General features: G+C 43.1%; 2 protein-coding genes across 18 annotated transcripts in view; one reads left to right on the forward strand and one right to left on the reverse strand.

Annotated features, from left to right (window-relative positions):
- The window catches only part of FHL1 (four and a half LIM domains 1), a 36,011-nt gene extending 31,661 nt beyond the window's left edge, over positions 1 to 4,350 (forward strand). For all 7 annotated transcript variants that reach the window (XM_077307621.1, XM_077307623.1, XM_077307617.1 and 4 more), the window contains one exon: positions 1,076 to 4,350. In XM_077307621.1, coding sequence (XP_077163736.1) covers positions 1,076 to 1,230 — 155 coding nt within the window. In that variant the 3' untranslated portion in view covers positions 1,231 to 4,350. The remainder of the gene's footprint in view (positions 1 to 1,075) is intronic.
- A 1,377-nt stretch (positions 4,351 to 5,727) lies between these two features.
- Positions 5,728 to 22,222, reverse strand: part of MAP7D3 (MAP7 domain containing 3) — a 46,187-nt gene continuing 29,692 nt past the window's right edge. For 10 of the 11 annotated variants that reach the window (XM_077309031.1, XM_077309035.1, XM_077309036.1 and 7 more), the window contains 8 exons: positions 14,744 to 14,885; positions 13,915 to 14,095; positions 12,021 to 12,125; positions 11,406 to 11,459; positions 10,825 to 10,912; positions 10,121 to 10,292; positions 8,355 to 8,650; positions 5,728 to 7,749 (listed from right to left, as the gene is read on the reverse strand). In XM_077309031.1, coding sequence (XP_077165146.1) covers positions 7,742 to 7,749; positions 8,355 to 8,650; positions 10,121 to 10,292; positions 10,825 to 10,912; positions 11,406 to 11,459; positions 12,021 to 12,125; positions 13,915 to 14,095; positions 14,744 to 14,885 — 1,046 coding nt within the window. In that variant the 3' untranslated portion in view covers positions 5,728 to 7,741. The other variant, XM_077309041.1, reaches the window with a different exon arrangement.

Genomic DNA, 22,222 nt, shown 5'->3' on the forward strand with positions numbered 1-22,222 from the left:
CACTGCTTTCACTAATTTTACCACTAATTTTAAAATCCACTAATTTTACCATGGGGTCTTTCTGCTGTACTAAGTATAAAATTGTGTTTTTATAAATTCGCACTGATGAAGCCTACGTGCTGAAACACGTAGGGATGTAAAATAAATCACTTTCTTATCACCTGGCATTTTTTTCTTTTTTTAGACCTGGGTGTAGTCTGCACGGAGCTTTTATTCCAATCCCAGGTCGATCCCTGCCATCTCCACTGAATGCGATTTCCATTTTGATTTTGTCCGATTTAAATTTTCCCTCTGCAACAAGTATGATTGATCTGGAGTGACCCTACTTTATCCTGCAATATTCTAGAGTGGATATAACCCTCAATATTTGAAGAATCCGATTGAGAAAGCATGAGAAAGCATGTGGAGTTCTGCCTGTTTCGAATTTGTTCCTGAACTCCGTGGTAGAGAAGCCCTGATTGGCCAAGCTTCAGTTCCTGGTTTCGAGGCTTAAAGGGGAAGCCCTAACTTGCCTTAAAGGGGAAGCCCTAACTTTTCTCAGCAGAAGTTCCAGAAGCCTAAACTTCTCTCAGTAGAGATTTGCCTCTTTTTTTTTCTCCCTCTGCTGTCTCCAAACCTCCCCCACCCTTGTTCAAGAAAAGAAAGAGGCCCCTGCTGCGCTTGGCTCCCCACTCCCCTTCTGAGCTTCCCTAACCATGTGCAGAACACTTTTCTGTTTCAATGGGGGGGGGGGAGAGGAAGACCCGAATTCAAATCGATCTGGATTCAGTAGGATCCACAACAGACTAAACAAAGTAAGTGCAGAATCAGCCTAGGTCAAGTCATATCTATACAGGGGTTGTACATGGCATCTGTACATTGCCTTACAGTCCTCCATTGAATGTTGCTGGGTTTTCTAGATAATGGTAACAGAATATGTGTCTCCTGGAAAAGGTCCACCCTTTCTGCATTGGACAATACCCACTCTTAAGTACATGGGAATGCCTCTTCTTCTCTGTAAAAGCAGCTGTAAATGCCAGCAAGAGCAGCACCTTCCTCTGTCCTTTCTAAATCTCATCTTTTATTAATTCAACAGGCTTCGGGAAAGGCTCCAATGTGGTCAGCTACGAAGGCCGATCCTGGCATGATTATTGTTTCAACTGCAAGAAATGCTCCATCCCGCTGGCCAACAAGCGTTTTGTCTTTCAAAATGAGCAAATTTACTGCCCTGATTGTGCCAAGAAGCTGTAAGAGATGGGCACAGGGATGCCACCTGGGGCCCTTGCTGCAGAGTGGATTTTGAACCTTCCCTTCATCTAAAATGTGCTGCCTGGCTATGGATTTTGCATTTTAGAGGCCCTGAGCTCACACCTGCTTTCTTAGAAAACTTAGGGTAATATCTTCTTTCCTGCCTCCTGCTGGAGGGGCTAAATAAAGCCTCTGTTTTAACATCTTAACTGCAGATAACTTTGCTTTCTTGCACTTAAGATGCCACCTGAAGTTTAGAGTAGCACCTAACCTATCTAAATATATATACTGCTTGCCTTGCCTGATTGCTGAAAAAGGCAACTAGTACTGATACAGGGGGCGGAATTTGGGGAACAGCCCTTCAATGACTAAGCTCCTTTCTCTGGAACCGGACACAGTGTGACTGTGGGGGAGATGTTTCACATCCCTTTTGGTTCCCATGTAGGGTGTCACAGGGAAAAGTACTCTCACCTACATTATTTAACATCTTTATGCACCCTCTGGCCCAAGTGGTCCGGAGCTATGGGCTGGGTTGTCACCAATATGTGGATGACATCCAGCCCTATCTCCTAATGGATGGTCACCCGGACTCCCCCCTGGATACATTTTCCAGATGTTTGGAAGTAGTCACTGAATGGCAAGAGCAGAGTTGCATGAAACTCAACCCCTCCAAGATGTATGTCCTGTGGTTGGGCAGAAAGGAGGCTGGACAGGAAACACACCTACCCATTCTGGCTGGGGTGCTACTTAACATCACTCCCTCATCCAGAAATCTGGGTGTGATTCTGGATGCCTTCCTTTCAATGGAGGCCCAGGTCACAGGTGTAGCCCACACGGTGTTTTTCTGTCTTTGCCAGGTGAGGCTATTAGTGCCCTACCTCCCCTTGGACTGCCTAGCTACTGTGATCCATGCAACGGTCACCTCCAGATTAGACTTCTGTAACTTGCTGTATGTGGGCCTAGCCTTGCCTTTGACCAGGAAATACAGCTGGTGCAAATTGCAGCTGCTAGGGTCCACACTGGTACATCTTGGAGTGCCCATATCCAGCGTGTCCTGAGGCAATTGCATTGGTTGCCAGGTATGGCCTGGATCAGATTCAAGGTTTTGGTGCTAACCATTAAGGCCATCCATGGCTTAGGCCCTGCCTGAGGGACTGCTTGTCTGCTTACGCCCTCTGCAGGGCTCTCTGTTCTGTGGGTGCTAATCTGCTTGTGGTCCCTTGCCCCAGAGAAGCACACCTGGCCTTGACCCGGGCCAAGGCCTTTTTGGTCCTGGCCCCGACCTGGTGGAATGAGCTCCCAGAAGAGCTGAGGGCCTTGATGGAGCTATCTGAGTTCTGCAGGGCCTGAAAAACAGAACTTTTCTGCCAGGTGTTTGGTTGAGACTAGGATCAGGAACAACTGAGGCCCCTCCTCTGGCCGACGCTATGCCATTTTGCAAACTCCCTCTCAGTGATGATGATTGACTCTGGATAGGGGAGGAATGGGATTATGCCATGTCTTGTGTTTTATGTTATTAAGGGGGTTTGATGGGAGGTTTTATTCTGTTTTGATTCGCCACGAGTCCATGGAGAGTGGCAGGATGTAAGATGAAATAATAAATACAGTGGAGTGGATTCACATGGCTGCTTTTCAAGAGGACTTGCTTGTCTCCTTCTCATGGGGTAGTTCCTTGGGAATGAGTGAGATCCCACCTTTCCAGTACTGCAGACTTCTGTGTGTGTGTTCCTGTTGATTTGTCTAGAACCCTATTGTGGTCACCTCCAAACTACAAAACACTGATTTCCAGAGACATACGATTGTAATACATTCCTATTCTACCAATGGGGGTTGCTGTTTCTAGGGGACAGACTCTCCACTTTGTATAAACATCCTGTTCTAACAACTAATGAACCCCCAACATCTCTATCATCATCAACACTTTACGTTTTTGGTCTCTATGTGTGTCTGTCCACTCAAGACACTTCAGTGATAGATCATAGCTGCTTCTGCCATGTTAAAAGCTGTTTTTGCCGCCACCACCTCCTTTCCTTACTGATCGTTTTGTGTTAGGTAGGGGGGTTTGGGGGATATCCTCCCAGCCTACACTGTGTTGGTTTTCCTGCACTTTCTTCCTTGACCCTCAACTATGATTGCCATAAGAAGCATTCTTTTGAGTTTCTAGCATTACCAGTCAATTCTTTCTAACTCAGTGATGTATTTAAAAGGACAGTTCAAAGGCAGTTTCTAGCTGCCTGCACATTTAGAAATCTGGGAAGATCATAAAATGCTTACAGAGATTCATCACTGCCCTAGGAAGGTCGCATTCCACCCCACTCTGCCTTACATTTTATGAACCTTGGGGGATTTCAGAGATAGATGGTGGGGCTGAAGGGGATCGATACCCCTGGACTTCCATGGACAGAGAAGAGCTGCCCGTTCAGCACTATGGCACAAACCTCCTTGTTTGGCAGGAGAAAAGCTCTTATAGGTAGCCTTAGAAGGTGGTGATCACAGTTCCTCTAACATCCTTTGTTAGTCTTTGACCCTTTAATCCAGCATGCCTTCAACTGCCCACTGGACTTGTTATATGAGAGGCAAACAGGGCTACCTAACCTACTAATGGGATTATGTCAATCGCTGGGACAAGCAGCTAGTCATCTTGCAGGAGGCAAAAAACCCCAAAGGCCATTTGACTCCACTCTGCATCGAAACCAGACTTAAGTATAATGCTTCCATTACCCTGCCTTTGTAATAATCCATAGACAGCCAGTAGGGATATTAAACATGTTTTCTTAAGCTATTATTGAAAAATACAGGAACAGGAAAACAATTGTATTAGTACTCAGCTTCAGATAAGCAGTGCCTTCCTTTTATGATGGTTCACTGCTGACATTAGAATAACTTTGCCATGAACATATATAGGAAGCTTATGCCTTTTAACTTTGCTGGATGGCCTGCCTTACGAGTTTTTGTACTTTACTGTGCCTTCTGCAGGGGCTTGTCATTCATTTTTCTGTACAAGATGTTCGCCTGGGTATTTTGCTGCATGAATGGGACTATTACGCAGGTGGGATAGGAGAGTGGTGTGATTACAACTGTGTGTTATCCCATGGCATTTCCTCAAATAAACAGATCACTGCATGCTCATTTTCACTGTAGTGGTTTCTTCTCACCACCCCTTTACTGTTCAGGAGAGGCTTGTCTCCACAACAGGGCCACTCGAGCCGACTATTAAAACTTCTTTTAAAAAACACTAAGAGAAGACCTTTTGAGGATGGCGGGGTGGGGATTCAAATATCACTGGGTAACCTCAGGCCTTTCACTCTCAACTGAACCCACCTCATGGGTGATTGTGAGAACAAAATGTGTGAAAGATCCTGTACAGCTGGGGTAGTCAACCTGAGGTCCTCCAGATGTCCATGGACTACAATTACCATGAACCCCTGCCAGCAAACGCTGGCAGGGGCTCATGGGAATTGTAGTCCATGGACATCTTGAGGACCACAGGTTGACTACCTCGGCTGTACACCACTCTGAGCTCTCCTTGGAGGGATAGGTGATGAGTCATTCAATGAATAGCTATTGCCACAATGAACTGCTGTAAATATAGCAGATCTACAGTTAGCTTCTGCTTCTGATCCTTGTGGTGGGAAAGCCAAGTCCCATCTGTCTAATCAGTTTTAACAACCACCTGCTTCTGAAAGGTAGCTGGTGTCAATTAATTGCTGATTTCCAGTTTGAAGACATGTCTGGAAGCAGATACATCTTTTTGTAAAGCAGATATTGTGCGGGGAGGGATCTAAGTGTAAAAGTTCAGGATGAGCATCAACGAAGAAAAGATGCACAGTTGATTTCACAGTATCAGTAGTCAGCCCAAAGTCAAAATCAGAAGGCCAAAGTTATAAATCTCTCATTCCACTTTTATTTGATATATTAATCAATCAACTTCTTGGCAACCAGAACGGGGTCCCGGGTAAGTTCCTCCTGTTTTCTGACACTTCCTCAGTGATCACCAATCTAATATGGATGTTCTATTTAGCAGTTATCATAAATCAAATAAGGTGCATCTCTTGATGTAAGCTCTGCCCTCTCGGGGCCGAGAAAACGGTAGGAACTTACCTGCGACCCCATCCTGGTTGCCTAGAAGTTGACTGATTAATATACCCAATAAAAGTGGAACGAGAGATTTATAACTTTGGCCTTTTGATTTTGGACTAACCAGAGGATGAGCATCAGGCAATTTACTTGTGGTATGTCCTACTTTTTACACATATGCACTTTTTAGGGCCTTTTCCCCCACATGCTTTAAGCACAAAAAGGAGAAGTAGTAACTCTGGTTTATTATGTACTACAGAACTAGGTGATTTAAGGCCTGTATTGCAACTTTAGGGCTCAGAGGATGCCTATCGTTTTTCTCAGAAAAAGGAAGGTGGTCTACATGGGCAAGCTCGGGTATTATTTTTTAAAACAGAGGAAACATCTTTCAGATCCCTTCAAAACCTATCACAACCAGACACCTTTCAATTGCAAAGTTTATTTAACAGTGCATATGTATGTACATACAGCTGTAAACAAAGCATTCAACAGGCAACCATTTGCACAGAAAAATATCGGCATCATGCTTGTTACGAGTGATTGTCTCTGTCAGAATGAAAGAGCTATCATACAAAAATACATTTTTTATTTAAACCTAAGGCACTGTTCTAGTTTCTAACAGGTCCACAGTATTTGGAAACAGCAAAGGGGTGAGGATGAGGCAACAGGGGAAGGGTCTGGCTTTCTAATTTAACTGGGATGGCAAGAAACGGGGCTTCCTTGGTTCCAGAAAGAACATTTTTACGGAAAGGGGGGGGGGAGAGAAGCAAAAACACTGAGAAGGCAGTTGCCAAACTGGGTTGAAATACCTGGTGCTGATTCAAGCAGTCTTTTGAGGAAGCAGCGCTTCCAGGACAGCTAGCTACTTAAAGGAAGTTGTAGAAACACAACATGGGTCTTCTGTCAATAATCTGCAAAGCAGCCACGGAGGGTCATTCTTTCATGCTTGACACAAATGGGGCTAAACAGACAGCCTAACAGAGACAGCAGCTTTAAGGGCAGAGGCATGTGTGATAAAACTAGCTGACAAACATATGAGGTATAATTAACATGGACAAAAAGAAAAAAAAACACACAACTGGAAGGGTCTAATACTGGTTTTATGTACACAAAAATACATGTGTGAAGATAAACTTAAATACATGTAATAAGAAAAACAGAACTGTTTCAACTCAACCAATGCCAATTGCACGATGGGAAGCATCTGTCGAGCACTGTTCCCGTGGGGCGGCCACCAGTCTCGTGGGGGTTTGCCCAGAGAGCCACACAAGCCCCGCCGAAAGGACCAGAAGCTGCAAAATTGCAGCATGGCTTGGTGGACTGTGCATTGCATCAACACAACTTGCTTCTCCAAATTCAGGGTGCGCGTCGGCTTAAACCGAGATCCGGAGCGTTGCCTATTAAAATGTATTATGGAAAGAACACCCTTTGAAAGGTTTACATGGCTTAAAGATATGGGTTAAGGTAAGTAAAGCAAACACACTCATTCAACTGGTTCCCCTAAGCCCATTAAAAGTGCCTTGGATCCTCCCACTTCGATGAGCACATCCTAACCAGGCCTCACTCTGTGCAGCATGGTCAGGCACTGGGGCTAAGGAACAGCAACATTTATACTTCCTACGAACACATCTTGCCCATCTTGAAACAGAAACAACTGGGAGATACTGAAGAGGTTGACCCCCAGAACTGGAATCCTGACCATAAGAGGCCTGCCTTCATCTGAAACGTTCAGTGGATACAGAACAGATTCACCTGTGTGGCTCACAGGATCCTTTTTGTTTGTTTTATCACAATTCACCACTTACAAGGTCTTATTGCTTGATTTCAAGTGCTGACAGACTTTGGAACCTATAAAGTTTTTTTTTTATAGTAAATCTGTCATAATTGCCATCTGACTCACACCCAGAGAAGGTACTGATCTCAACTATTTATGGTCTCTCTGTTCAGGCATTGCCCCCTGTAAGACAAGTGGACAAGGTTGTGCCAGTGGACAAGGTTATAACCTGTAATAAACTGAGCTTGGTTTTAATAATCATTAGGACTAGGGCATCTTTTCCTAACTCTCTGTCCAATAGTTAGTAAGTCTCCAGGGTAAGCCACCCATATTGCATGTTAAAAGGAAAATTAAGGACCCTTAGGCAGTTTAGTGAACATTTCCTCAAAAGGAGAACAAGTTGCATTATAAAAGGAAATAGATCCAAGAATGCAACTGGTGAAACAGATCCAAGAATGCAACTGGTGAAACAACAATGGCAAGAACCTCCCTGAAGTAGTTTCAAGGTGCAAGGTTAGATAGGATAGCTCTAGGGGAAGGGTTGCGAGTAACTTGGAGGTGAGCAAAGGTTCACAAGCAGCTTTTTCAAAACAAGGCCTTCATGACTTGAATAAAACCCTGAATTCCTGAAGTACAACCAGGAGACTTCCAGGATACTAGTGTTCACAGTTCTGTTAAAAAGAGAGAGAGAGAGAAAGAGAGAGAGATTTTTAGAGCGTTCATGCCAAACAGCAGAATGTTGCATCAAACAGAATTTTTGACTATCAACAGGGGACCAAAATCAGTTTGGCAGGTATACTGAAGTCTATGAGGGTACAGGAAACGCTCTTTGTGCAATGAAAACCAGGAAAACTGCTTGACAATCAGCGTGTCTGTAAGCCTATTGCTTGTTATGCAATGCAAGGGAGGCATGTGCTTTCCCACTGAAAAAACTGCCAAGTTCTCAGGTGATGGGTGACTTCCCACCAGGAAGAACTCGTACCTTATAGAAAAATTACCCTGAGAAAAGGGGTGGGGTGGGACTGGGCATGCCGTATATTATTATCATCTAGGCTGCAGAAAAAAATGAAAGGGGTTAACATGGCAGGCTGCTTGTCCAGTCATCTCCATTACCTTCCTCAGTTCCCTTCCTTTTACCATCCTAGCATCTTTGACCCAAGGTTCCAATTTCTTTTTTAAAATCTTTGAAAACAAATACAAACTTTAACATTAAAAATGACTGAGTTTTTTCAGCAATTAAATTTATTAGGTTTTAACTCTGGGACACCCAGATTACCTGATGCAGCCTCTATTGGTTTGGTCAAGGAATTCATTGTGCTGTCTTCCTCAAAAACCAGCTTGGGACTTGGAGGTACTGTAGTGGCATCGTTCAAGTTCTGGTTTGACATTTCAGCAGCAATGCTCTCTGAGCTTTGCCTGGTTGTCTTGGGAATCACTCCGAGATCAATTATCTCCTCAAAATTCCAGGGAAGAGATTTTCCATTCAGATTTGATAGGAATCCAATTGGGTGATCGGCTTCGTTAACATTCAGAATTTCAGAGTTCTCAATTATTGCTTCCTTCACTGGAGGACTGGAAAGAGAACGGAGCAGAACAGGATCTGTTTTGAAACTATTTATTCCACTCTTTACCGACTGAACCATTCAGCCAGTCTAATCTATTTTCTCTAATTATCTATGTTTAAAAAAAACTCTCTGGAGATCAAGACAGAACTGAAGGTGAAGGTTCCACTATCATTTAGTTGTGTGTGAGAATGGCTCAATGGTCAGATGTCAACAAATGCAATTTGTTATTGCAATAGGCAATAAGGCCAACCAACAAGCTACCACCGCTGCTCTCCTAAGCTCTGACCTGTGAGGCAGCTTGAAGAAGTTACCATTTATTATATTCCTCAAATAAAACAAGGCCTCTGTGTGTGCCCAAAGGCTCAAGGGAGAAGCAAAGGCTTGCTATCTGCACAGTGCAGTGCACTGTTTCCTTCAACACATTGGGCTTGCTTGCTGTGCTGGAAGGAGAAGCAGGAATTTCTGCCATTTGCCCTGGGGGCAACCCCAGTGCAAACTGCCTCTCCCACAAGCCCTAAAGGCATGCCAAAGGCCTAGGTCTACGATGGAAGAAGTTGGTGGCAAACAGTAAGCCTTGAGCAAAGTCTTTAGTTCCTGCTAGTTAGCCTAGCCAAAAAGCTGCTATTTTGTAAGACAGCATTTTATTTCTGAGAACCAAATCTTCACAACCTACAACTGAGTTTACTCCAGCTTTTAAAAGCAAAGGGCTTCCATACAATTCTGTTCAATATATCTGAACAATCTACATTGCTTCATGATTAACAGAAAACCTCCAAACCTTTAAATTCAGAGGAAGGCTTGCTACAGGCAGTCACTGACCATTTAAGAACAAAAACTAAGCTACACTACAAAACAAACCTGGCTTTCAAGTCAAGAGTGACACCAGTGTTTCTCAACTTTTTTACTGTTGAGAAACCCCTGAAACATACTTCAAGCTTCAAGAAACCCCGGAAATTGTGCGGTCGTGCAGAATATGTTTGGGAAGCACAGCCGTGTGCATGCCCACCTGGGGCCCCTCCCCTCCCTACCCCCTCCAGGCCCATCATTGGCTGTTTTGGGAGGGGTGGGTGGGTCAATATGACCATATATGGCCAGATCACCCGATAAATGTTTAACACATTTTAAAAACTATACAAAATTAATTAACTCACACCCATTTGAGAAGCCGTTCCAGGGCCATCAAGAAACCCCAGGGTTTCACGAAACCCTGGTTGAGAAAGCCTGAGCTACACTGGTATAACCAGGAAAGCTGAGCAGGAGCCAAGGGCAAAATCTGCCAACAGCTGCCAAACAACTTGTTTCTGATACTCAAAATCCAAATATTTCATTAGGAACAAAATGGGTCAGACATGAATGACCCATTTCCCCATTATCCACACTGCAACAATGACACAGTCATGCACCAACAGAAGTTACAAGACTCACTGCCACAAGAGATGTGGTGATAGCCATTGGCTTGGTGGCTTTAAATACATACCTGGCCTCTTTTATCTGGGCAAAATGCTCAGAATCCTCGTCTTTGTCTGTCTGATTAATCTCCAGCTGCTCATTGCCGTTTATAAAGACACCATCAGACCCTATTTTTGATGCTTCTTGTAATAAACTCTCAGGAACATCTTCAAGGGGTGAATCAATGTAATCTGCCTTTTCTAAAACACAGAGTTAATTATTAGCTCAAATCCAAAACTGGACAAAAAGAGAACATGTGCCTAGTTATTGCCAAAGAAGTTCTGAAAAATGATGGGGAATGAACACAAACTGATTAATAGGATGGAAAAAACAAATCACTGATTGGGAATTAAGGTTTGTGGAGTTTTTTTTCCCCCTTGCAAGCCTCTACTGGGAAAACCTTCCAATGCTCATGAGCACAGGAGAAAGAAGTGATAGAATGGTCTGCAATACTTCAGATAGTAAGTGGTAGATCACAGAAAATTACATTTTGGAATGCCTCCATATGATAAACTCTCACTGCAAACAGAAATCAGGACAGCATGCAAAGGGGAGAAGTTTAAAATGTTCCCTTACTGTGCTCATTTTTTAACCTGCATAGATCTTTTAAAAATTATTTTTATTCCACAAAAAGCTAGAATCTACCACTTGCCATCTGAGATGATGCAGCCCATTCTACATCCTCTTGAGTCAACAAGCTATACTGGCAATATGAGCTGAGCAACTTCTTACCAGGTTGATCTTGTTTTTCAAGGCCCAAGTCATCCTCCTCCTCCTCCTCCTCAATATCCTCATCTTCATCATTTGATTTCTCTTCATTCTGTGGCAAAGAAAACAGCAATAGCTACTTGCAAATGACTACATTCAATTTTCCCATGCTGAGCCCTGGAGAACGGCCAGATTTCCAAGCTCTGCAGAAATTTCAGACAGAGCCATCCAAATCTAAGCAATGACATGGCTGCGCATGAGTTGGTACCACATGAGAAAACAGGGAACCTGGCTCTTTGTTTACCAGTCAAGCAACCTAACATTCATGTGAGGAAGAGCACTTTGCCTTAAAGGCCATAGTATTGGCTGTCTGTGGGTTCGGGGGATGTCTCAGAGGCAGCATGAGAGTTTTTGAGCTCTTAAATGAAGCCCTCATACCATTAGGTATACCTAATATATATTATATATATACCTGAGCCTAAGGGGAGGACGGTATATAAATGTGAATAAATAAAAATAAATAAATAATAATTTACCTGAAAAAGTATACAATAAGTCTATATCTTCTTGAACAATGAGTAGCAACACACATTATTAAGCCTTACCTTGGCTTCATTCTGCTCTGCCTTCCGAGTCCTCTTCATTATTTCTTCAATTCTCTGTTTGAATGATAGACACCATCAAGAATAAGTTCTGAATCTGTCCTCAATTCTGATACTTGAGGTGCTAAAATACGAAGAGTATGCTTTACATCAAAGCAAAAGAACATAGCAAACTTTGACTAATGCTTGCTTTCTCAACCAGGCTTTCATGAAATCCTGTGGTTTCTTGATGACCCTGGAAGGGTTCCCTGAATGGGTGGGAATTAAATAATTTTTATTCTTTTTAAGTTGTTAAAAATGTATTAGATGATACAATCATATACGGTCATATCGACCAGCTCCCATCCTCCCAAAATGATGGGGCTGGACGGGATGGGAAGGAGAGAGGTCCTGGGTGGGCATGTACACAGCTATGCTTCCCAAGCATACTCTGCATGCTTGCACCACTCCTGGGGTTTCACAAAGCCTAAGGAATGTTTCAAGGGTTTCTCAACGGTAAAAAAGTTGAGAAGGCCTGGTCTAGTGGCTGCATTCACATGATCTTGTTTACATCCAGCTGTTTTTCCATAAAAACTTCTGGTTTCTGTTTGAAAAGGAAAACCATGCCGAAAGGAGTACCTTCCTTCTCTCCAGCCTTTCTTGCATGTTCTGCTGCATAATCCGATCTTGCTCTTGCCGATACCTATTAGCTTCTTCTTGTGCTTTTGCTTCAGCCTCTTCTCGCTGAGAAAGAAATTTGTTTGTTTGTTCAATTATATTTCTATACTGCCCTCATTTTGGGCTCAGGGTGGTTTACGTATAACAGGAGGAAATACATGTAACAAGAAGAGATAATTCAAAATTCAAGTAAACAATAGAAACAGTGATTTTAACTGGTGATAATGGTGTGTATAATTTTTATACAGCTTTTGCTGTCTCCATATTTGGCTAAGGGCTAAGCGGACGGAGAGTGGGCGGGGCCAGTCCGGGTAAGGGGCCAATCGGAAGGCGCAAAATGCCTCACCAGGACATACAGCAATTCTAGCCAATCGGGTGAGGGCACAATCTAGGCCCTCACCAGCACAGGCCAGAAAGGCTTCTAGGCCGTCACCAGGACAGGCTTCGAGGCCCTCACCAGGACAGGCCAGAAAGCCATGGGGAAGTGGCTGGACACCGTGAGTAAAGACAGAGGCCTTCCCCTTGGGTTAGAAGCACACCTGGGGCCTCGAAGAGGCCCAGGGTGTGCTTCTAGGCCTGAGCGGAAGGCTGCGCCGACGCCGGGGGTGGGGGCGCTTTCAAAGCCCGTTCTCATGAATGAGCTTTGAATCTAGTAACTCGATAACTTGCTAACTATACAGCAGTGAGTCAAGTAACTTAGTTTCTTTTATGACAAAAAAACGAAATAAACCAACTTCCATCCATGAAAGCATCCCCTGGATATTCAAATGGCTAAGTACCCGAACAAAATGCTGTCTCCTCTAAATAGAGAGAAACTACAAATTTCTATCCCTACTCACTATCTGGTATCTATCAGCTGAGATCAATTTTTATATCAGAATTAAGGGAAAAAACAAGATAGTGGGGAAAAGTGCAGAGGATGACAACCGTGATGATTAGGAGGCTTGGAGTACCTTCCCTGTGAGGAAAGCCTGAAGAATCTGAGACTTTTCAGTTTATCAAAGAGACGATTACATAGATATAGGCTTATAGAAACCTCTATAAAGAGAGAGACATAGACAGAGGTTTATAAAATTATGCATGAGGTAGAGAGAGAATTATTTCCTTGCTCCCAAAATATTATGGCATGCAATGAAGCTGATGGGCAGGAGGTTCAGGACAAACCAAGAGTTATTAAAATATGGGATTTGTTTCCAGAGGATGTAATGATGACCACTGGAATAAACAGCTTTAAAATGGTATTAGATAGTTTCATGGAGAATAATTCTATTAATGGCTAATAGCCATGATGACTGAGAGGAACTTCCCCATTCAGAGACACTAATTTTCTATATCCCAGAGCCAGGAGGCAGCATCAGGGGAAGGCCTTGGCCTCAATGGTTAACCACTAGATGGACCACTGGTCTGATCCAGCAGGGCTCTTCTAATGTTCTTAAGATGCCCATTTAAACAAAACTCACAGGGTTTGGGATATTCATATTTAAACGCACACACAAAAAACTTGGTTTATTGTTTAAATGTCACTTTACAGAATTAGACACAAATGTATAGGCTTATCAACAGATATTTTTGCAATCTAAGTGATCACTACGCTTTGTTGAATGCTGTTATTAAAAATGGATCTATAAATGGGTTCTAACATTGCAAAGTCAAGGCCAAAGATTGTTGTTGGAGATTCAAGGCAACACTTAATGGAAGTGCTGCTTGTTGAACCAGATAGAGAAAGCTTCTTGCATGTTACTGCAATTATTAGAATACAAGTTTTCAGTATTCCTAAAGCCACTTTTTTAAAAAAGAAAGAAAAATACCCCATTCCTCTAGCTCTGCCTGACCCCACTGCCTTTAGAGGTCAAACCTGCAGTTGAAGCTCAGCCAGTTTTTCCTGTTCCTCTTCCTCCCTCCGAACTCTCTCCTTCTCAGCCAATCTTTGCTGTTCTTCCTCTTCTATCTTCCTCTGCTCCTCTAGCTGGCGGAGCTCATCTTCTCTCTGTGCCTGTTCCTCAAGTGCTCTCTTGGCTATTTCTTCTTTTTTGACCCTAAGATTCCCAACAAATTGAATACAAATCAGATCCGTGTCACTTTATTCTAGCTTTAAAAAGTATATTGAAGAGTGGTCTCCAATATACACAGTACTCTAAGACAGTGGTCCCCAACCTTTTTATCACCGGGACCGGTCAATGCTTGACAATTTTACTGAGGCCCGGGGGGGGGGGGTAGTCTTTTGCCGAGGGACGTTGCTGCCACCTGAGCCCCTGCTCCACTTGCTTTCCTGCCGGCGCCCCTGTCTTTCCACTGCCTGCTGGGGGGCGCTACCAGCAGCAGCCGAGGGGGAGCCCCAGCCAGGGCAGCCGCTGGAAAACACCAAAGGTGAGCCAGTGGCAGAGTGGCAGGGCAGCCCCTGAGGCAGCAGCCAGGGGGGAGGACGAGGAGGAGCTGCAGACCGGTATCAACTGATCCACGGACCGGTACCGGGGGTTGGGGACCACTGCTATAAGACATAGAACTCTGCCAGTTCAACAGCAGACAAACAAGTTCAACAGGAAGAATAAAAATACTCCTCTTTGGTTCACTTGTACCAAATCCCTATCACCATATATGACTAAGCACTTTTCAGCTTGCTAAGAGGAATTTGAAATTAATGTTTCTGTAACACACTCAAGTCATTAAAAAAAACACAGGGTTACCTTTCCTCTTCTTCTTTCTGAGCTCTTTCTAGGAGTTCACGTTCTCTTTGCTCTCTTGCAAGGCGCCTTTTCTCTGCCAAAACCTTTGCAGCTTCTTCAGCTGTTGTCATCCCTAAAGCACTTTTGCCACCAGCATCTGCAACTGAAAGAAAGCATTTGAGTAAGTCACGTGAATGAAGCCATGGAACCATGGATTTGTACAGCCACTCTGTTTAATGGGAAGAGAGCTTCCTAGCTAAACAAGTTTGACAACTCAATAGCAAATACCACAGAATTAAGAACCAAATTATTCATGCTTTCATAAACACGTCCCCCTCCCCTCCTGACATTAAGTTTTGAGGAAGTAAATTCCAGAATAAGACAACTGTAGAATTGACCCATCAATACTACAGATTAGAAATACAGAATTTCTGGAAATTCTAAAGTCATGGAAAAAACCTGAAAATTTGGGGAAACTTCAAATATGAACAATGCTTACTTTCATTAACCTTAAATTTATTCTTCTATTTTGACAACAGAAAATGCTTCATTTATAACTTGATTACCATATAAATTGCATTATTTGGCACATTTCAGAAATTAAAAAGAATAAAGGCCTTGTTATGAGAAAAGCTTCAAATATACACAATAAAGAGAGATGCAAAACACTCTGTGCTACCATAGCATGTATATTATTAGAGGCAGGAAAAACATGTTGAAAATAGAAAACAAATTTTGTAAAAGAAACCCTGTTATACAGACATAAACAGTCTTATACAGTTCCTAATGGAACTAGATATTTGGGTATAGAGTTAAACTTCATAAATGAAGTCTTAAATAGTGAGATATCATCACATTTAAATAATAATTCGTGTGCTGTACAGCATAAGTGTCTTCATACTACATATTTCCCCCACTTAACACATTTTGAATGAATTCAAAAATCCTGCTTTTTCTGAGTTTTCTGCATCTTTATCTCAGCAACTATCACACTTGTGAAAATAATGTGCATGTAAAAATTTCTGCATACAACATTATGCCAACTATTTCTTCAGACAGATCACTAGATGTACCTGAGGTGTTAGCACAGGCTGTCCAGCCACTGGACTAGGGTGGAAGTCTAAGGGCAAAGTTGCAGGCATTCCTGTGAGACAGCTATTTAACAAGAGCATATCCTGATCAATTTCACTTGCTTTCATGAAAGTGAGCTTATAATTACAACACTAGTCCCCTGGAGCAATTTTGCAACACTCCCTAGCTGGGTTTTTTGGAACATTTTAGAGCTGTACAATGCACAAGAGATTTAACGGTAATACTTTGCATATAGCACTTTCTGTACTCCAAGTACTTTACATTATGACAAGGATCTTTTCAACATTCCTGCAAGTTGATGTGTGTTATGTGCCATCAAGTTTCATCTTATTGTGGCTCTATGAATGAAAGACCTCTAAAACATCCTTGGCTTGCTCAGGTCTTGGCTTCCTGTATTGAGTCAATCCATGACATGTTGGGTCTTCCTCTTTTTCTGCTGCTTTCTACTTTTCCTAGCATTATAGTTTTTTCTAGGGAGTCTTATTTTCACATAATGTGACCAAAGTACAATAATCTCAGTGTGTGTGGGGGGACGCGTGGGGCGGGGCGGGAATGGGGTTGGGTGTAGGATCGCCTAGGGAATTTGTAGCCAAGATGTAATTTTGAATGAAAAATCTCTCACAACTCATCCTCTTAGTTACTGTTCTATACCACTTCTTCATTTTCAATTTACTGCAAGTCTGGCATGTAAAGACATCATAAACACTCTTATTGTTTGACACCATATCCAATTTAGCAAACATAAGAAGCTCTGCTGGATCAGACAAGAGTTCTTCTAGTCTAGCACCCCATGTCTTACAGAGACCAACCATGGGCACCCAAAAAGCCTACCATGTTACGAAGGAAACATTTTGACAACAGCTGTTCCCACAGATCCCCTAATGAAGGTACAGTGCCATTAAATATGGAGGATAATTTTAGTCATCATGACTAAAGAGAGCATACCTTATCACTTTGGCACTGGTGTCAGAAGACATTCAGCATTGAATATAGGCCCACCAACCATGTTTGCTCTGTTAAATCTTAAGAGAGTCAGTGTTGGTGTACTAGGTAGACTGTCGGGTCCTAGGATCTGGGAGACCCAGGTTTGACCCATGGAAGCTGGCTGGGTGACCCTGAGCCAAGCACACACACTCAGTCTAACCTATCTCACAGGGCTGTTGTGAGGATAAAAAGGAGCAGAGGAGAAACTGGTGAGTGCTGCTTTGGGAGAAAAATGGGGTACAAATTAAGTGCATAAATGACTAACTAAACCTTATATATAAGGAATTATAAAGCAGATACTAATACTTCAATTGCTATAAAGCAAGTTTCTGCTGTAAAACCTATTATGACACAACCCCTGCTCTAAAACAAAGGAATGTTATCAGTGTAGTAGGACAATCAAAAGTTCTTTAACATCTGCCTTTTCTTATAATATGAATAATTTCCACAGAGCTCCATTTTTCTTTTTTCCTGTGCATTCTGGTCACCTACATGGAATTCTGATTGATTTTTAAGGCAGCATATTCAACCGACAGTTTGTGCCTCAGTTCTCTTTGGGTAACTTACAGAAGCATTTAGAAAAACAGGATCCGTAATAGAAAGAAGAATCTGCAGTATTCTGGTCTTGTGTAGCAAGCACAGGCTCAGAGAGTAACCATAGTTCTGCCTAGCCAGCATTCTTTTGTGGCAAACAGAAGAGGCTACAACTAAAGATCAGACAAAAATCTCCTGCAAAGGATCCCCTAGGTGTTGCTCATATTTCAACTGATACATACATAAGCAGTAGGGGGCAAAGCAGTAATAAGGGTTTTTTTTCCTTTTAGCAATTGCTTTTATTGTTCAAAAGCAATTGCTTTTATTGTTGTTCATCGAGTGGTGTTTTGTGCAGTCACACATGGGATCTGCGGATTCGCAGGCCTGCCTCGGAGAAAAAACTAGCCAGCTTAAAGCTTAAGAGTCTCCCAAGAGTGCTAGCCCTCTCCCCTCACAGAGTGACTTTCCCGCCCAAAGTCACATGAGGTGGGAGGAGTTAGCACTCTCCCCTCAGTCCTTTCCCTTTGCCGCCAGCGGTGTAAATAATCTGCGGCCCAGCAGGGATGGAGGGAGGGTTGTGTGACTGCACAGAATGCCACCCGATGAACAACAGTTACAGGTAAGTGCAACCCTGCTTTCATCTTTGTGTGTTCTGTGCAGTCCCACATGGGAGATCAGTCACTATACAGGAGCTGGGGTGGGTTATGTGCGGAGTATGAATTGTAACACCGTTTTCCCCACTGCTGTTTTTTTTAGAGTCAACATCCAGCCTGTAGTGACTTGGTGCTTGGTGTGGACCAACTGGCAGCTCGACAGATGTCCATCATGGGAAGACAGGCAGTGAATGCTGCTGAGGATGCCTGAGCTCTTGTGGAGTGTGCCTTTACCCCCCCCAGAGGACAATCTAAGTTCCAAAGAGAGTAAGCCCATATAATAGCTTGAACTATCCAGCGGGAAATAGTTTGAGCCGATGCTGCCTGTCCCTTCTTATTTGCCCTGCTCTAAAAGTCTGAGTAATCTTCTCTGACATCAGTCTATTATGGTAAGAGAACAGCCCACTGACCAAAAACTCAATTACACTACTAGTGGTGTTTCAGTGGACTCTCTCACTCCCACCTACCTCACAAGATACCTGGTGTGGAGGAAGGGAAGGTTATTGTAAGCTGCTTTAAGACTCCTTATGATAGAGAGAAGCGAGGTATAAGAATGAATTTTTCTTCTTCTAATGGGCCCATAAAATAAAAAGGACCCCAGAGCCAGTTGTTTCCATCCCATAAAAGAAAAAAGCCCCTCTTACTAGCTAAAAATTATAAATGCAACATAATGAAACACAATATGCCTGATTATTGAACTATCAGCATTAATTAATAGGATTAAGTAAGGCTGCACACCACAGCAGATTTTAGTTAGCACAGCTTTTCAGACTGAAATTTGTCAGAAGGAAGAGATGCTGCTCAACATCTGTTCCCTGTGAAAAACCCAGTTAAAGTTGCATCATCTTAAGAAAAGGCCTGAGAAAGAGAGCCGAAATACTCATCTCAGAGAGAGAAAAAAGACCACAGCATTTGGACATGTTCTCAGAATCTCAGTGGTCTTAACTACATACAGTTCCTGTATGTTGGACTTAAAGATTCTTTGCACAGCTATCCTGATAGCCGTCTTTGGTTTGTCCCACCAATTAAGCCATTATTCACACCTAAGACAGTACACTGGCTGAGGGGGGGTTTGGATGGACTTCAAGTTGTGCCTCTGCAGTGTTTGAGTTTCCTTGACTGTGAATTTGAACAGAAAAGCACATACTGGTGATAATGTCATAAATCATTATCCCAACAGAAGGCATAAATGGACTGCACTACCCATCATAATGCACAAAATAAAGCATTGAAAACTAACAGCATGTCACTTCACAAGCATCGTAGCACTTATAGAGAATACGGAAGATATGGTTGCTGCTATTCAAAATGACTGCTGCAGGTTTTAAAAATCTGCTTTTATTGCCAAGGACCCAACAGGCACAACAGACCCTCAGAAAGTGATAATTACCAAGCTTGGTTTTTCTCTTCAAATGGGATGGCAATGTGAGGATCAAAGAAAAGTTCACATACTTTAATATAGCAAGCAGTTCACCATATTTGGGGATTAATACTATGTGTATCTATAGGTGCAACCATCCCCCAAAGCTGTGGCCTATAGTAGATACACCAAGGGATAAAAGAATCTGATCAAAAAAGTATGTGACTTTTCCTCCACAGCAAAGCTTGGGATTAGAGCAAGTGTACAAGGAGTGAATCCAGACTAAACTGGTGAGGTTGAGGCTACAGATATGAGATCTGTAGGATCTCATATCCTTCAAGGGTGGCAACGTGGGTCATTCTCATGAGGCTGCAAAATACGGCCAGGATGGGCTACCGTAAAGTGCTGGGAGAGATTAGCTAGATGATTATTCAACACTCTCAGCTCCTGGCTGATACTGTCAACACTGCACCTCATGAGTTGGAAGGTATGAAGCAATTTATCCAGAACAAAGGGATCCTGGACACTTGGCAACCTCCCACCAATAGTGGAAAAAGCAGAGCTGGAACTTGCTCTCTGATAGGAATACGGTATCCCAAAGCTCCTGCGTGGGCTTATGCCCATTCCATCTCCCTGCCTTTCAGCCTCTACAGCATAGTCAGCTGAAAAGCTACCCCTGGCTCCTTTTGTAACCCGGCTATTTCCAGAGTTCTGGGGATTACCACCCAAACGAGGTGAAGATGTGCGTGAGGAATAAGAGCGGCCAATCACATCAGTCCGGAAAGGGGCGGGAAATACATTTGATGAACTGGTAGTAAGAGACAATGGATTATATCCCAGAAGTATCTTCCTTGCAGCAGAGGAGGTGGACTGAAAGTCACGGGAATGGAAAGGCGATGTAGCAGAAGCAGAGGGGCTCAACACTGAGGAAGGCAATTCAGGTAGGATTCTGAAGGGCAACGACGGCTCTGTAAAGGAAAATACATGCAACTGAAACTATGGTTGCATATACTTCTAAACTGAACTAGCTAACACTTAAACATTTAGCATGCCTTATGCAAGATATCCATGCACTAGGGCAGGGGTAGTCAACCTATGGTCCTCCAGATGTTCATGGAATACAAGGACTGAATTTGCTGGCAGGGGCTCATGGGAATTGTAGTCCATGGACATCTGGAGGACCACAGGTTGACTACCCCCGCACTAGGGGATGGGACCAAGGGACATTTTGACATACACAACAAAGGTTAGTCACAAAACTTCCAGCCAAGAAGCATTAACACAGAGAATCGTCAGCCACTGTCATACTTCCTCACATGCATTTTACATGCAACATTCTAATCAAGCAACCCACTTACCAATGGCTGTCTGTAGAATAGGATTCTTCCACCAGGTGCCTGGTCAAACTCCTTCTCCAAAGAGAAGTACCCAGGACATCATCATCCGAAAAGCCTCATTTTGGGAGATGACAGAGGGTGTTCATCCAGTTCAGAGGGGGTAGAGGATGTGCTCATTAAGCACAGGGGACAGAACTAAGGAGAGGAGACGATTGATGCATCCACTCTGTTATCCTTATTTCTCAAGATAACATGGAAGTTGACTATTGCCTGTAAGCAACTGTACACACAGTGTGAAAACCACTCAGTGGAATTCTTACTATTTTATTACCAAGTATATCAAGTTACTGGTCTGAAGAAATGGACTGTTCCCTCTCATCTATATACCTGTGAAACACAAGCTTTTTACCAAAGTGTCAAGTAGTATGATTCAACAGGTATTAAGCAAGGAAAACCAAGATTTAGATTGATTTATATTAAATCAATCAGCATATATGTACTAATCGTTTGAGAATCCAGACAATCATACATGTACAAATTGGAAAATTAATTTTATAAGTTAACAACTCAGTTCCACATCTTCATGAAAAGCCAGTATTCTAATCTTTACTGATAAGTAACTGAAAAACTAATTCAAGGCTGGTATCCCTAGTCTCAGGCCAACTACCCAACGACTTACAGGTTGGAAACATGGACCATCACGTTTGAAATAGTTTTTCTCTTTTCCACTCGGGTTAAAATGATGGTTGGAATGGACCTGGTAGAATAGACCGATGCCGAACCGGGAGTAGGGGTGGGAGTGGAGGAAGGCTCAGAAGCCAGCTTGGAAGGAGCTGGGGACTGTGGGACTTGAAGGGCTTTTCCCCAAAGAGCAGCCTTGAGTCTGGCCAAGCAATCTGACCTTGCCTTAGGTGTGAACCGTTGGCAGATCCTGCACACTCCCACGTTGTGAGCCTCACCAAGGCACAGAAGACAGTTCTCGTGATCATCCGTTTGCGGAATCTTAACCCCGCAACGGGAACATTTTTTGAAAAGCGCCTTAGACGCCATGGTAGAATGGAGCTAGATGAAAAGCGACTATTCTCAGCAGTGGCGAAAAAGGAACTGACGTATGAGGGGGCGCCCCGTTCAGGTCATGTGTTGGGAAGCCGCATGTATGCACATGTGTCAGAACAGTAGCGCCCCCTATAGGACTAGAGCTAGAAAAACACTTCTGGAGCCGGCCTGCACTTGTGCAGTCCCAATGTGGGGCTGCATATCAAAACCGACAATTAATTCCACTTGTCACTTCTCCAAGAGGATGCTGAACCATTAACAAGTACCCTTTGGTTACTATCTGTCAACCTATTATCGATCCACCTGACAGAATTAGGATCCATACCGCATTTTGCCATCTTATCAACAAGAATATCATTTAGAACCTTATCAAATGCTTTACTGAAATCCAGATAAACTATGTCCACAGCATTCCCCTGATCCAGCAAGGTAGTCACTTTCTCAAAAAAAGAGATAAGGTTGGTCTGACACGATTTGTTCTTGC

This window comes from Paroedura picta, chromosome 13 (genome assembly GCF_049243985.1).
Source record: "Paroedura picta isolate Pp20150507F chromosome 13, Ppicta_v3.0, whole genome shotgun sequence".
In the NCBI taxonomy this organism is placed as follows: domain Eukaryota; kingdom Metazoa; phylum Chordata; class Lepidosauria; order Squamata; family Gekkonidae; genus Paroedura; species Paroedura picta.